The sequence below is a fragment of the Prunus persica genome, chromosome G5 (genome assembly GCF_000346465.2).
Source record: "Prunus persica cultivar Lovell chromosome G5, Prunus_persica_NCBIv2, whole genome shotgun sequence".
In the NCBI taxonomy this organism is placed as follows: Eukaryota; Viridiplantae; Streptophyta; class Magnoliopsida; order Rosales; family Rosaceae; genus Prunus; species Prunus persica.
Genome location: NC_034013.1, coordinates 17,921,008 through 17,935,325, shown reverse-complemented (window position 1 = coordinate 17,935,325; position 14,318 = coordinate 17,921,008). Strand labels below are relative to the sequence as shown.

The window sequence follows — 14,318 nt, the reverse complement described above, 5'->3', positions numbered from 1 at the left end:
TGTTGGAAGTATTGCTTTAACGAATTTGTTTTGCAAGAAGTGTCTGTGGGTGTCATGACTGGTAAACCCTCAAGAGACACAACTCCTCCTACTAGGGGCACCTAGAGGTTTAAAGGCTTGTGGCACATGCTAAGTGCCATCGAGATTACCTGCAAAAGTGGTTTAATTTAGTTTGTTTGTTTTAATTTATTTTTGATTTTCAGTTTTGCTCGAGGACTAGCAAAAGACAGGTTTGGGGGTATTTGATAAGTCTATATTTTATATATATTTTATGCCTCCTTTGCTTATTTATTTATTAATTTCTTGGATTAAATTGGTTGTTTTTAATTAGTTTTGTGAGATTTGTGAAGGAATTGTGAAATAGGAGAAAGTGTGCTAAAAAAGGCAAGGAGATGAAAATCAATAAAAAAAGAAGCCAAGTCATTCCTTTTGTTGCAAGGAATGTTGTCAAATTTCCTAGTTCAAGATGGTGCAAGTCTTATCAAGTTAAACAAGGAGAAATAAAGAAGACCTTATTTTAGAAGGAATCCTATTTTTATAACAATTGTAATTATTCTTTAGGTAGGATTTCTAGGAGTTTTATAAATAGGGAGTTTAGGTCATTGTTGAAAGGATCCATTACCCATCATCCATCCTCCATCATCTACCCATCATCTATTGTTGAGAGAGTTTTAGAGAGACAAAGAAGACAACCTGGAGCTAGAGTTGCTGTCGTGCAGAGATCAAATCTTCAATTGGTTACTTCTTTCCTATGATACTATTTATCATGGTTTTTATTAAAGTTGTCATGAACTAATTTCTTCTTGCTAGGGCTACGATGTAGCCTAGCCATGAATGCTCAATTACTTTAGTCGATGTTAATTCCAAGTATTTTTTCCATGTTGAGTATTTATTACCATGCTTAATGCTTTGAATGTTTGGCCAACATTTAATTGTTTTGATGCTAAATTGAAAATAGGAATATCCAATTTGGGGTTGCTTCTTGTAATAGATGTCATGAGTTACATGATTAGACAGAGATGTTTGTCATGACTTATGTGGTTGTTTTGTAGGTTTTCCAAGGAATTTAATGGGTTCTTATTATCTTAATTCCATTACTAGGGATAGAGTGGGTTGGTAATAAGAATACTTTTGGTATAACCAGGGATGGAGTATCGAATAAAGTAGGGAAAATCAACTGTCAACATAGAGAATAATTAGGATTAACATGCTAAAGGAATTGGGTAGAATTGGCTATGGTGAAATCGGAAGCTCTAGTGCTCTCATAACTTGAATCTCACTACTTTATTTTTCTACGCTTGTTTTTATTCATTGTTTTAGTTAATTAATCAATCAAATCTCATCATCAATTGTTCAAATAAAGTCTTGGGTTAATCACAATCGGTACTTGTTAAATTAAATCACTCTTCGTGGGAACGACACTTCACTCATCACTATATTACTTGTGCGAATTGTGCGCTTGCAATAAATATCACAACAAGTTTTTGGCGCCGCCGTCGGAGAGTGTTTTAAATTTTATTAATATCGATATAGATTGATTTGAATTTTAATTTGAATTTTGTTTTTTGTTTTTTTAGGTACTTCACCTAGTGCATGAGTTTTGGGAGACGTTCGCAGAGTCTTGTGCTTGTACCATTAGATCTAGAGATCGAGCGAACACTTCACAAGCTTAACAAACTCAAAAGGGGCAAGGACGCAATATTGGAAAAGCCATCACCTATGGCTGTGGAAGCAAAACCAGTAAGGGACTATGATGTCCCATCTGTGGTGGCATCACCATCGAGCATTCGTCGTCCAACCATTGATGCCAATAATTTTAAAATCAGACCAGCCATAATTTCAATGATTCAACAATCCTCCATCTTTTGTGGTTTACCTCAAGAAGACCCTAATAGGCATATCTCTAATTTCTTGGAGATATGTGACACATTTAAGCGCAATGGAGCTACCAATGATGCTGTTCGCTTAAGGCTTTTTCCTTTCTCATTAAAGGAAAAGGCAAAGTCATGGTTGAATTCTCAACCACCTAATTCGATTACTACATGGGACGACTTGGCCAAGAAATTTTTAGCTAAATTCTTTCCTCCTGCAAAGACTGCGAAACTCAGAAATGACATCATGTCATTTGCTCAGAATGACATGGAACCTTTTTATGAAGCATGGGACAGATACAAGGATATGCTAAGGAAGTGCCCACATCATGCCCTACCTACTTGGATGCAAGTTCAAGCGTTCTACAATGGTTTGAACAATACAAGCAAAACAACAATTGATGCTGCAGCCGGAGGAGCTTTGATGGGAAAAACAGAAACTAAAGCGTATAACTTGCTGGAAGAGATGGCGTCAAATAACTATCAATGGCCTAGTGAGAGATCAACACCAAAGAAAGCTGGAATTCATGAGATTGACGCCATATCTGCGTTAACTGCGCAAATTTCTACTATGTCTAAACAACTTGGTACTATAAATGTTAATGCTATTCAGTATACTAATTTAAGTTGTGAATTTTGTGCAGGACCTCATCATGGCAATGAGTGTGGAGCTAGTCCATTCACATCACCATCTGAACAAGTGAACCAAGTCTCTAATTTTAATCGACAACGGAATAATCCTTACTCCAACACTTATAACCCAGGATGGAAGAACCATCCGAATTTTCCATGGAGTAATAACCAAAATGTACAGGGACCTCCACCTGATTTCACACCTCAAGAAAAGAAGCATGGATTGGAGGATATAATTACTCAACTTGCTGGAAATGTCAACACTCTCTCTGTCAATACAAATCAATTTATGAGCAAAACCGAGACGACCCTTCAGAACCAAGCTGCCTCTATTCGAAACTTGGAGGTTCAGATGGGCCAGCTAGCTAATGTATTGACAGGAAGAGTAAATGGAGCTTTGCCAAGCCAAACAGAGAATAATCCGAAAAACCAAGAACATGCGAGGGCGATAACTCTTTGGAATGGGAGGCCAATAAAAACAGCAGTAGACTTGGATGAAGAAAAGAATATCCATCAACAAACTGCAGAGACATCAGAAATTACTAACGTGCCGTCGTCGTCGTCTATTACTGCTGGAACTACTGCACAACTTGATGAAATTTCTCCAGAAATTGAACCTGCTACTGTAGAGAAATTATCTCAACCTGCTGCCCTTGTAAAGCCATATGTACCGCCAATTCCGTTCCCTCAACGTCTTCGAAAAAACAAAGTGGATGCCCAATTTTCGAAATTTCTTGATATCTTCAATTGTATGATGAGTGAACAAGTATTTCAATTGTATGATGAGTGAAATGTGAATTTTATAATAAATATGGATACGTGGCAATCGAAAATCTTATTCGAAAATTTTATATGAAATTTGAGATGTGAATGTTATAATAAATATGGACAAGTGGCAACTAAAAATCTTATCCTAAACTCTTGCTCTTGCCTTGCCCTTGCCGATAGAGTGGAAGTGCTCAATGACGTGTCGATCACATGGTTTTTTTTTAGTATTAAGGATACATTCCAATCAATCAATCACATTAGGTAATTCAAAGACTTATCTGATGCCATCAGATCAGTGATGATGCTTTAGGAAATCCAACTTAATCTTATTGAAAACCAAAACAAATAAATTTTAATTTTAGTTTTGAAATGAATTTAAAAGCTTCACACAAGAAATTGAGATATATGAATTTATATTCTTTTCTTCTTTTACTTTTTTTTCTTTAATTTATTTGTTTGTAGGGTGTTAGTACGAAAATCGTATTGGCATTTCCTAGACTTTAGCATAAGTTGAAAATTAGTTTGTGAGGAATTGTTACTGGACGCTTTGGCACAACTCTCTCAACCCTATACTTCCGAGGCATGACCTGACCATATGAGAAACTTGACAACAGGTAAATCATAACATAATCATGCATTCATTATAGGACTCCTAATTGAAATTATTTTCACTCAAGTATTTTTATGTTAATCCTATTTTCAATAAGATTATATTTTATCTCTTGATATTATTTCCTACTTGATCGGTCTAATTAATTTGTTAGGTAGATATTGTTTTAAAGGATTGGCTGTAGTAGAAAGTCATGAGGTTTCCTCACATCGTGCATTAGCTGGCATCATCACATAGCATGTAAATTGAATCAAAAGAAACATTCATGCTTGAACAGTATGAGTGGTCTCCTGTTTGACATGTTTAACTAGTGTCCATATTGCATCAGGTTTTGTTGTGTGGTAGTTGAATAAGGTTGAAAGTCTTTCGTGAATTGGATTGGTGGTCAAGTAGGTTTCTCTTGACTGAGAGAACCTGTTTTGAATAAAACCAAGGTGTCTTCTTTTCATAGTGTAGCATTTCAACGCATTGATTTTGAGAGCATATTGAATCTGTTTTTTGGAAAAGCTACTGTACTTATTTTTCTCGGTAAGTCATCAAGGGCTCCTGGTTGCTTGGTGATTTATCAAACTCATTCATCATTCATATTGCATACATATGCATGTCAGTGGCTCATACGGTCAAGGGCATCAAGACGTTTGTGGCGTTTATCCTCCGGTGAGCTTGAAGCAATCGTGACCAATATTGCGTTCAACATAAGGAGTGTCGAAGATCATCCCATGACAAAAGTTGAGTTATGAATAAGTCGGTAAACATTATGAATAAGTCGGTAAACATTGAGTCTAGGATAAGTGTGTGTGAGAACTTCTTGTAATCTCAATTCTATAGTGGATTCGTTCTGGACTAAGGAGTCCCGTGGATTTTCCCCAGATGTGGGGTTTTACCACGTAAAATAAATATCTGTGTGTTCTTTTATTTTAAGCTCTGCACATTTCAGGATTGATAACTCATATCAATCCTACTTCAAAAGTTGATTATTATTCATTGCAAAAATCGAATTAGCCTATTTAACCTTCTCTAGGTATTTATATAGACATCCTACAGGTATTTTCATAGGGTCCAAATTAAAAACAATCGTCCACAAGTGTCTCAAACTTACCCAAAACCGATAGATTTTGCTTAAGAGAAAGGGGTTTAGGGTTTAAAGTTTAGGGTATGTGTGAAAGGAATAATTGAAACTACATATCACTCTCCTAAACTTATCATATGTCTGTAATTAAAGTATGTAAACATCTCAACGACCTTGTTGTTCAATCCTAATTAATGACATCATTATAATTTGATAAATGGCTATGGCCCTTAAGTACAAGTAATAGAAGTTACATAATGAAGTTCACATTAAGCACCGAAACAATAAAGAAGAAAATACTAGGCCTAACTTTGTTTTATTTGAAGACGTGAAGCACGCTTTAGAAATGGCATTACAATCATATTGTTCAATCCTAATTAATGACATAATTATAATTGATAAATGGTTTCAGTAGCTTGTAACTTTGATTTAGAATTCATTTACGTTTTTAGCGGGTGGGAGGGTTCAGCTCATAATTCAAATCTATTAAGTGATGCTTTATTAAGGAGGAACGGACTTAAAGTGCCCCAAGGTAAAATTCTATAAGTCATTACATTCTGATTAAATTCACTAATTTTTTTTATAGAGATATTTAGTCATATACCCATTATTAGCACTAAAACTATAAATAAACCCTGTAGTTTTCTTAGTGTGCCCTTGCATCCGCGTCTCTCCAACTCCTCTTTAATTCATTCATCTAACTGTTCTCCAACTCCTCTTCAATTTATTAACGAAGTTCACATTAAGGACATGCTAATTCTTTCTGCGTTATGGAGATGTGTATCTACTATCTAGAATGAATTAATGCAAATGCCTATATGTCTAAATTAATTAATGACGTTTCAATCAATCACGTAGTTTTGTTTTGTACTAAGGAGAAGTCTAGAATGCAATCATAAAAATTGATCACCCACATTGGGTAAATTCAAAGACTGACAAAAAGATTTCACATATATAATATCTTTTCAGTGATGCTCAAGGAAATCGAACTCATTGAAAACCAAAACAAAGAAAATTTGGCCAGCAACTTTCAAGGAAATGTGTGTTCATAGGACTTGAATTGGCATTTTAATAAAGTTGGCTACGTACACACAGTCTAGTTTTGCAGACCCTCCAATTATATGGTTTTTCAAGAGAGATTTTTTCAGCCGATGTGGATTTCAATTGCTTAATTTGCTTCCTTCTATGACCTAGCTTGGTTTGGTTATGAATTTATGAAATGAAACCCAGCACATGTGTTGCCTAAGATTAAGAATGAGCTGGGCCTTCAGCCGTCGCTGTTCAGTCCTAGTCGATGACATTATTATAATTGATAAATGGTTATGTCCATAAGTGCATGTAGTAGAAATTACATAATCAAGTTCACATTACAACAGAGAATAGATTACTAGGCTTAACTTTGTTTTATTTGAAGACGTGAAGCACGCTTTAGTTTGTTTTATATCAAGAACATTATTACTTGACCTTTCAAAACTGCCACCTGGCTTGACTTTTTTTTTTTTGTGGCTTCAATTTTTATGTGACATTATTATAATTGATAAATGGTTATGTCCCATAAGTGCATGTAGTAGAAATTACATAATCAAGTTCACATCATAGTCTGAAATATCGATAATATCGAGGAAATATCGAGGATATTTCGGTTTTTTTGAATCACGGATATTTCGAAACATATCCATGTACATATCGTATAAATATTGACAATATCGACGATAATATCGCAAAATATCGATGTCGATAATTACTAGCCTTAACTTTGTTTTATTTGAAGACGTGGAGCACGCTTTAGTTTGTTTTATATCAAGAACAATATTACTTGACCTTTCAAAACTGCCACCTGGCTCGACTTTTTTTTTTTGTGGCTTCAATTTTCTTATCGCGGGCCAGTACAGCAAGAAAAAGAAGCCAGAGCTGCATGCAGGGTTTGGGTTTGCTTGATTATAAATAGCACAGCAGGTTGGAGTTAGGAAAAGCAATAAGCAACGAGAGAGAGAGAGAGAAGTGAGTTTACATAAAAAAAAATTGAAGCGCGAGCGAGAGATCATCAGAAATGGCAGAATTACCAAAGTTCATTGCTCTTAAATCATTCACGAGCGGTAAATACTTGGTCTACAAAGACCAAGCCACCGAAAAGATGCAAGATATTCTCCAATGCTCCGGAGAGGATGTTCAGAGCAAATACGCAAGGTTCAAAGTGGAGAAGGACGTAAACCTCCCCAGTCTGGTGCATATAAAATCCACCTACAACGACAAATACTGGATAACGGCAAGCCAAGACAGTTCGTGGATTGTGGCCGGGGCTGACGAGAAACAGCCAAATAAAACGCTGTGGTCATGTACACTCTTCAAGCCTGAGGTTGTGAAACCACCAGGACCGTACACCGAAGGCATATACAAGTTCCACCATGAGAAAATGGGAAACCTTTTAAAGCCAAAATCTGGAAACGAGTTCGAAAATGCCCTCATTGCAGAACCTGGAGGCCCCACCCATGAACATTTCTTCATTGTCGAAAAACTTCCAGGATGATCATCCTGTTAAGTTAATACGATGTTTGTGGGTAGCGTCACTGGAAACCCTCACGAGACTTCACTCGTCCTATCAGGGTCACCTATAGGTTTAAAAGGCTTGTTGCATACGCTAAATGCAATCGCGTTCCCTGCGAAAGTGGCATTGTCTTAAGTTTTCCTTTTGTTGTGATTTGGGTTCAATAATATTGCATGCAGCTGCTGCTCATGCATTCATGCATTAATTTATGTAACCTAGGCTAAGACTATCTGCGGGAATAAAAGTTGTGCTTCTTTGGTTTTACTATTCTGATCCGGATTACTTGATGCATTCATGCATTACTTCCATGATTCAAGAGCTTTAATTAATTAATTACTCGATCCTTGATTATTACAAGCCTAGTAAGAATAATTGACGCTGAGAATTGCCAAGTCAGATCAACAATAATAATAGTTCAATTCATATTTTCCAAGGTACGCATATTAGAAAATCGAAAAGAGAATTAAAGATTCTAACAAAATTCACACATATAACATCTCAGAACTTTTGTTCCAAGTCTTATAAACATTTATCATTTAATCAAAGGATAAATGTATTGCCGATCGACAATTTATCATTTTGATCAGAGAAATGCTTAGCTAGCTAATTTCTTGATGATATTGATTAGATAACTCTGACAACTACAAAGTTCTAGCAACTTCAAACAGTTTGATTAGTTTCTTATTTCCACCTATGCGGGCTTCATTAAGTGGAGTTCTTCCCCATCTGCAATCAGGAAGTAGACTAATTAAAAAGGTTGCATGTTGGAATTATTTGTTAATAGACAGTCCTTAGCTTTTAGTCTAAACAGAGTTATCAAAATACTGTCCATCTTCTCGTGTATTGCCCATATTCAAAAGTCAAAAAAACTGTGACTTTACCGGTTTCTATGGGCTTTAAGGAGCTTTAAATTTTTGTAAAGAATATATATATAGTGATAAGTCTATATTTTATATATATATATTTTATGCCTCCTTTGTTTATTTATTTATTAATTTTTTAGATTAAATTGGTTGTTTTTAATTGGTTTTGTGAGATTTGTGAAGGAATTGTGAAATAGGAGAAAATGTGCTAAAAAAGGCAAGGAGATGAAGATCAATTAAAAAGAAGCCAAGTCATTCCTTTTGTTGCAAGGAATGTTGTCAAATTTCCTAGTTCAAGATGGTGCAAGTCTTATCAAGTCAAACAAGAAGAAATAAAGAAGACCTTATTTTAGAAGGAATCCTATTTTTATAACAATTGTAATTATTCCTTAGGTAGGATTTCTAGGAGTTTTATAAATAGGGAGTTTAGGTCATTGTTGAAAGGATCCATTACCCATCATCCATCCTCCATCATCTACCCATCATCTATTGTTGAGAGAGTTTTAGAGAGACAAAGAAGACAACCTGGAGCTAGAGTTGCTGTCGTGCAGAGATCAAATCTTCAATTGGTTACTTCTTTCCTATGATACTATTTATCATGGTTTTTATTAAAGTTGTCATGAACTAATTTCTTCTTGCTAGGGCTACGATGTAGCCTAGCCATGAATACTCAATTACTTTAGTCGATGTTAATTCCAAGTATTTTTTCCATCTTGAGTATTTATTACCATGCTTAATGCTTTGAATGTTTGGCCAACATTTAATTGTTTTGATGCTAAATTGAATTGAAACAACATTTAGGGGTCGTTTGGTACACAGGCTTGGCTTGGATTGGTTTGGATTAAATTTAGTACCACGTTTGTTTCATTTAATTCTAGTCTTAGATGAGATTGCTAATACCGGGCCCACCAAAAACACCTCCTTAGGAGGGGACTACTAATCCCATGTAGAAAGGGAGGATTAGCTAGTCCTATGTTTACCAATGTATGAGATGCATATATTATATTGTAATACTAATAACATATATTACTATTATTATTATTATTATATACACATATACTATAATGTACATATATACATGTATATACACATATACAAGTATATATATACACATATATACATATATAATATATATAAATACATATAGATATATACACATATATTATTATTATAATATACTCATATACACATACATAGTAATATTATAATAATAGCATACATGTATACATGTATATATGTAATATATATTATATTATATATTAATGTACATATATACACGTATATACATGTATATATAAACACATATATATACATATATAATATATAAATACATATAGATATATACATGTATATTATTATTATAATATACCCATATACACATGCATATTAATATTATAATAATAGCATACATGTATATATGTAATATATATTATTATAATACATATATATAAGTATATATACATATATGTGTATATATTATACCCATGTATGTATTATAATATACATATACACACGTATATAGACATATACATTATATATTTATACTATATATATATATTATAATATACATATATACACGTATATACATGTATATTATTATTATAACATACCCATATATATTATCTATTATAATATACATATGTATATGTATATGTATTATACCCATGTATATATTATAATATATAGATACACCTATATACACATATATTATATACATGTATATACGTATATATATACATATATTATATATACATATGTATTTTGTAATATATATATAATATATATGTATATATACATACATATATAATATACATATATACACATATATACATGTATATTATTATTATTATTATTATTATAACATACCCATATATATATTATATATTATAATATACATACATATATATATAAATATATGTATATATGTATTATACCCATGTATATTATAATATACATATATACACCTATATACACTTATATATATGTATGTACGTTTATATTATTTAAAATATATAATATTATTATAATATACTTATATACATGTATATACATATATATTATATATATTATAAAATACATATATACATATATATAGATATTTTTGAAAAAATAAAAAAATCATAGTCCTAGTCCAAGCATACACCAAACGCAGGATAAGTGTTATCCAACTTAGACCAAGCTAAGCCAAGCCAAGTCAGTCCCTAAGCATAGTCCATGCCAAGACAGTCCTGTGTACCAAACGAGCCCTTAATAAATTAACATTTATTATGTTTGAGAACACGTAACACAGTACTGCAAAGCAGAATAACGGTATAACACATAATGGGACTAAACAAGTAAAATTGTAACTCATACCAGCTCACCATGGCATACTATGTATAGTTGATCAATTGCTTGCCCCTGCTCTATAAATCACTTATGCTGGAAGGAAAAGCTCCTCATGAATTAATTCTGGTTGCCTGATAAACCAGAAACATAGGTTAGATTCTGAAGCAGCACAAGTAAATAGATTTTCAAGCTAAAATCCTAAAAAATAATAATCTGAAATTCACCAGGAAATCAGAGAGAAATTCTCTTTGTATTATTTGATAAAACTTGAGATCAATTCAAGCATGACGGCTGAGTAAATACAACCTTCTCACCCATTGGACTGCCATGGGGAGTTATTGAAAACTTAACAAAAAAGAAACAGAAAATCTGTAAATTGAATGTAATTTTAAATGCACTTTTGGAAGGACAAACGACCTCAGAAGCCCAAACTCCACCATATATCCCAAAGCTGTCAGTTGGACTCATGGCGTCATTCCATTTTCAAGAAGATATTATGCAATCCAATCGGAGATCGGACGCTAAATCTGTAAATTCATGTTGCCCCCTTTTTCCCTTTTCGCTCCAATTCTTTTTCAATCCATTCAACCATTTATTCTACATCAAATTCCTCTACTATATATAAAAGAAGCGAAGTCTAGAATTGTTAATATTTATATTATGAATAATCAAAGGTGAAGAAATTATCCAACGATGTCATCATTTTGTTAAGGGCTTCTTAGATCTAGCTCTAAAACGATTAGCCACTATTAGATTTAGCCCATGAGTTTTTGGTTTTAAATGTAAGTCATTTGACATTTATCACTTTTTTTGTTGTGTCGATTTTACCCTTTGAGTTAAATAAGGAAAACACATTGAAAATCTAAATTTAATGCATTATTTCCTTGTAATTGAATTTCAGAATTTAAATTTTGAATTCTTTCCTTGATAATATTTACCTAATTTATGGATGAAATACAATTTAATCAATGAAAAGTAAAGACCCACGTATTATACCAATCAATCAGACAAGCACTCACATGAAATTATGTACATGACATACAAGTAAAAATAGTGTTATTATTAGCAACGAAAAAAACTTAGTGAAAAATCGTGTTAACTATAAGTTTGACACATAAATTAAAAGACTACCTATAAGTTAGGAACATAAATTAGAAGACCATCTATAAGTCATATAACAAAATAGACAAATAAAATTGTATGTTTCCTATAAAAAAAAAAGTATATAAAATACTATTACACATTGTCAAAAATATGCACACAAAAAAACAAACACACACACACACACGCACATATATACCTATGCAATAGGCAATAGGACAATATACCTACACCATTGAATAATATATCTACAAGAGTATACAATATACCTCTACCATAGGATGAACAAAGACAATAATTGTTATTTTGTTGTATTTCCAAAATAAATTGTCCTCAAATTATGGGATTTATTAACCTATATACATCCCTATATTAAAATCAAAATAAAATCTCGTAATTATGGTCCTATAAATTAATTTCTACACAATGAATGCAATCCTATTTGGTAGAGAAGTCAAAGGACTTGTATCAATGGCAACAAATGCGAAGATTAAACCCAACTTATGTTCTAAATTTTGAATTTATCCCAAATTTTCTATTTTGTTAATCAGATCAGATAAAATTACTGAAGACAATGGCTTACAATATGCTTTATGAAGCCTAAAGAGCACCCCTTAAACAAAGCAACTTCTATGATGTACGGCTCATATAATTTCTGGGAAATTTGCAAAGAACAAACAATAAGATTTTAATACAGTTTCACAATAGTTTTCAGCCGAAATTTAAACAACTAGCTTGCTGCGAATAGAGGCTGAAATGTCTTGAAGACGCGTCCGGGGACATGCAATATAGCACGTGTCTATATGTATAATTATGATTAACTTTTTACTTTGTATGATGGAACCATGGTTATGCATATGAACACGTGTCAAGTGTGAAGAAGTATAGTACTAGTGAAGATGCACATTGGGTTAAAGTGGAGAGGAAAATACTCACTAGAAACTTATATATAGAATCTGAAAATGCTAGAAGAAAATTAAAGGAAGGAATAAAAAGAAGAAAGAAAAATAATCACTTGAGTATATTTTCTCTGTTTCCACTATATGCCAAATGAGTACAGTATTTCCTATTATATTGATATATTCCGTAGATTTCTTTAGAGCTAAAGTTGGTTACAAAGAATATGGACAAGTGTAGGACTGATATTGAGTCAGCCGTTTTCCTTAGAAATATTGAGGTCTTCATATTATGAGGTCAGCTCTGCGCGCCCTGATAAATAGTATTAATAACTGGATTTCGGCTGACTCAAACGACACCGCCAACAAAAACTCAGACAAACACCAACGACGTCAATGTCGTTGTAGCTCTTCGCAACCTGGGCAACAACAATTTCTGCAAGAGGATTAAATTCAACTTATGTTCTAAATTTTATCCCAAATTTTCTATTTTGTTAATCAGATCAGATAAAATTACCGAAGACAATGGCTTACAATCTGCCTATGAAGCCTAAAGAGCACCCCTTCAACAAAGGAACTTCTTTGATGTATGGTTTATATAATTTCTGTGAAATCCGCACAGAAGAAACAATAAGATTTTAGTACAGTTTCACAATAGTTTTCAGCTGGAATTTAAACAACTAGCTTGCTACGAATAGAGGCTGGAATGTCTTGAAGATGCATTTTATGTCCCCGCGTTCGTATCCATGCAACATAGCACGTGTCCATATACATAATTATAGTTAATTTTTTACTTTGTATAATGGAAATATGAGAAGAAAGAAAAATAATCATTTAAGTATATTTTCTCTGTTTCCACTCTATGTCAAATGAGTACAGTATTTCCTAGTATATTGATATATTCCGTAGATTTCTTTAGAGCTAAAGTTGGTTACAAAGAATATGGACAAGTGTAGGATTGATATTGAGTCAGCCGTTTTCCTTAGAAATATTGAGGTCTTGATATTATGAGGTCAGCTCTATGTCCCCCGGCAAGCGAACACCCCCAACCCCCGCAAGCGAATAGGAGGATGACGAGTGATTAGCTTGGAGCTGAGAATGAGAAACTGGTTTGTGCAGAGACCCTTGGTGAAGATGTCCGCAAGTTGCTGTTGAGAGGGAAAATGTTGGATAAATTGCTTTGGAAGGAAACAAGTCACGAATGAAGTGATAATCGATTTCAATATGCTTCGTGAGTGCGTGAAAGATGGGATTGGCAGCAAGAGCAATGCGGACCAAAACCATTGGTAGATTGTGGCCGAGGCTGACGAGAGCCACAGGAAGATCAATCCCATTGGTCATGTACGCTCTTCGAGCCTGAGCTTTTTCAACTCCAAGCAGACAACAACAGCAGCGGCAGCATCGCCCTAATCTGATTGCGCCTTGTGCAACTCTGTCACTATTTAGATCTATTCTCCGCAAACAACTTCCAGGCATGCCTCTTTGCAAGGAAAGCAACTCCAGACAGCCAAAACTTTGATGTCTACACGGTCATCGACTGGGAAGCTTTGGTGATTTTGCCCAAGCATATAGCCTTCAAAGGCGACAATGGCAACTATCTCAATCCATGGATGGACACCCATATTTGCAGTTCT

The 14,318-nt window shown here is 33.6% G+C and overlaps 1 protein-coding gene across 1 annotated transcript; it reads left to right on the top strand.

Moving 5' to 3' along the window:
• LOC109949368 lies at nt 1,594-3,776 on the top strand. Its single transcript, XM_020564807.1, has 2 exons — nt 1,594-3,270; nt 3,735-3,776. The coding sequence occupies exons 1-2, from the start codon at nt 1,594-1,596 to the stop codon at nt 3,774-3,776; spliced, it is 1,719 nt and encodes a 572-aa protein (XP_020420396.1).

Excerpts from the sequence above, each read along its gene's own strand:
- LOC109949368 (XM_020564807.1), top strand. The coding sequence starts at position 1,594 with ATGAGTTTTGGGAGACGTTCGCAGAGTCTTGTGCTTGTACCATTAGAT. Across the intron at positions 3,271-3,734 it reads ATTGTATGATGAGTGAACAA|GGTGTTAGTACGAAAATCGT; the intron begins GTATTTCAATTG and ends ATTTGTTTGTAG.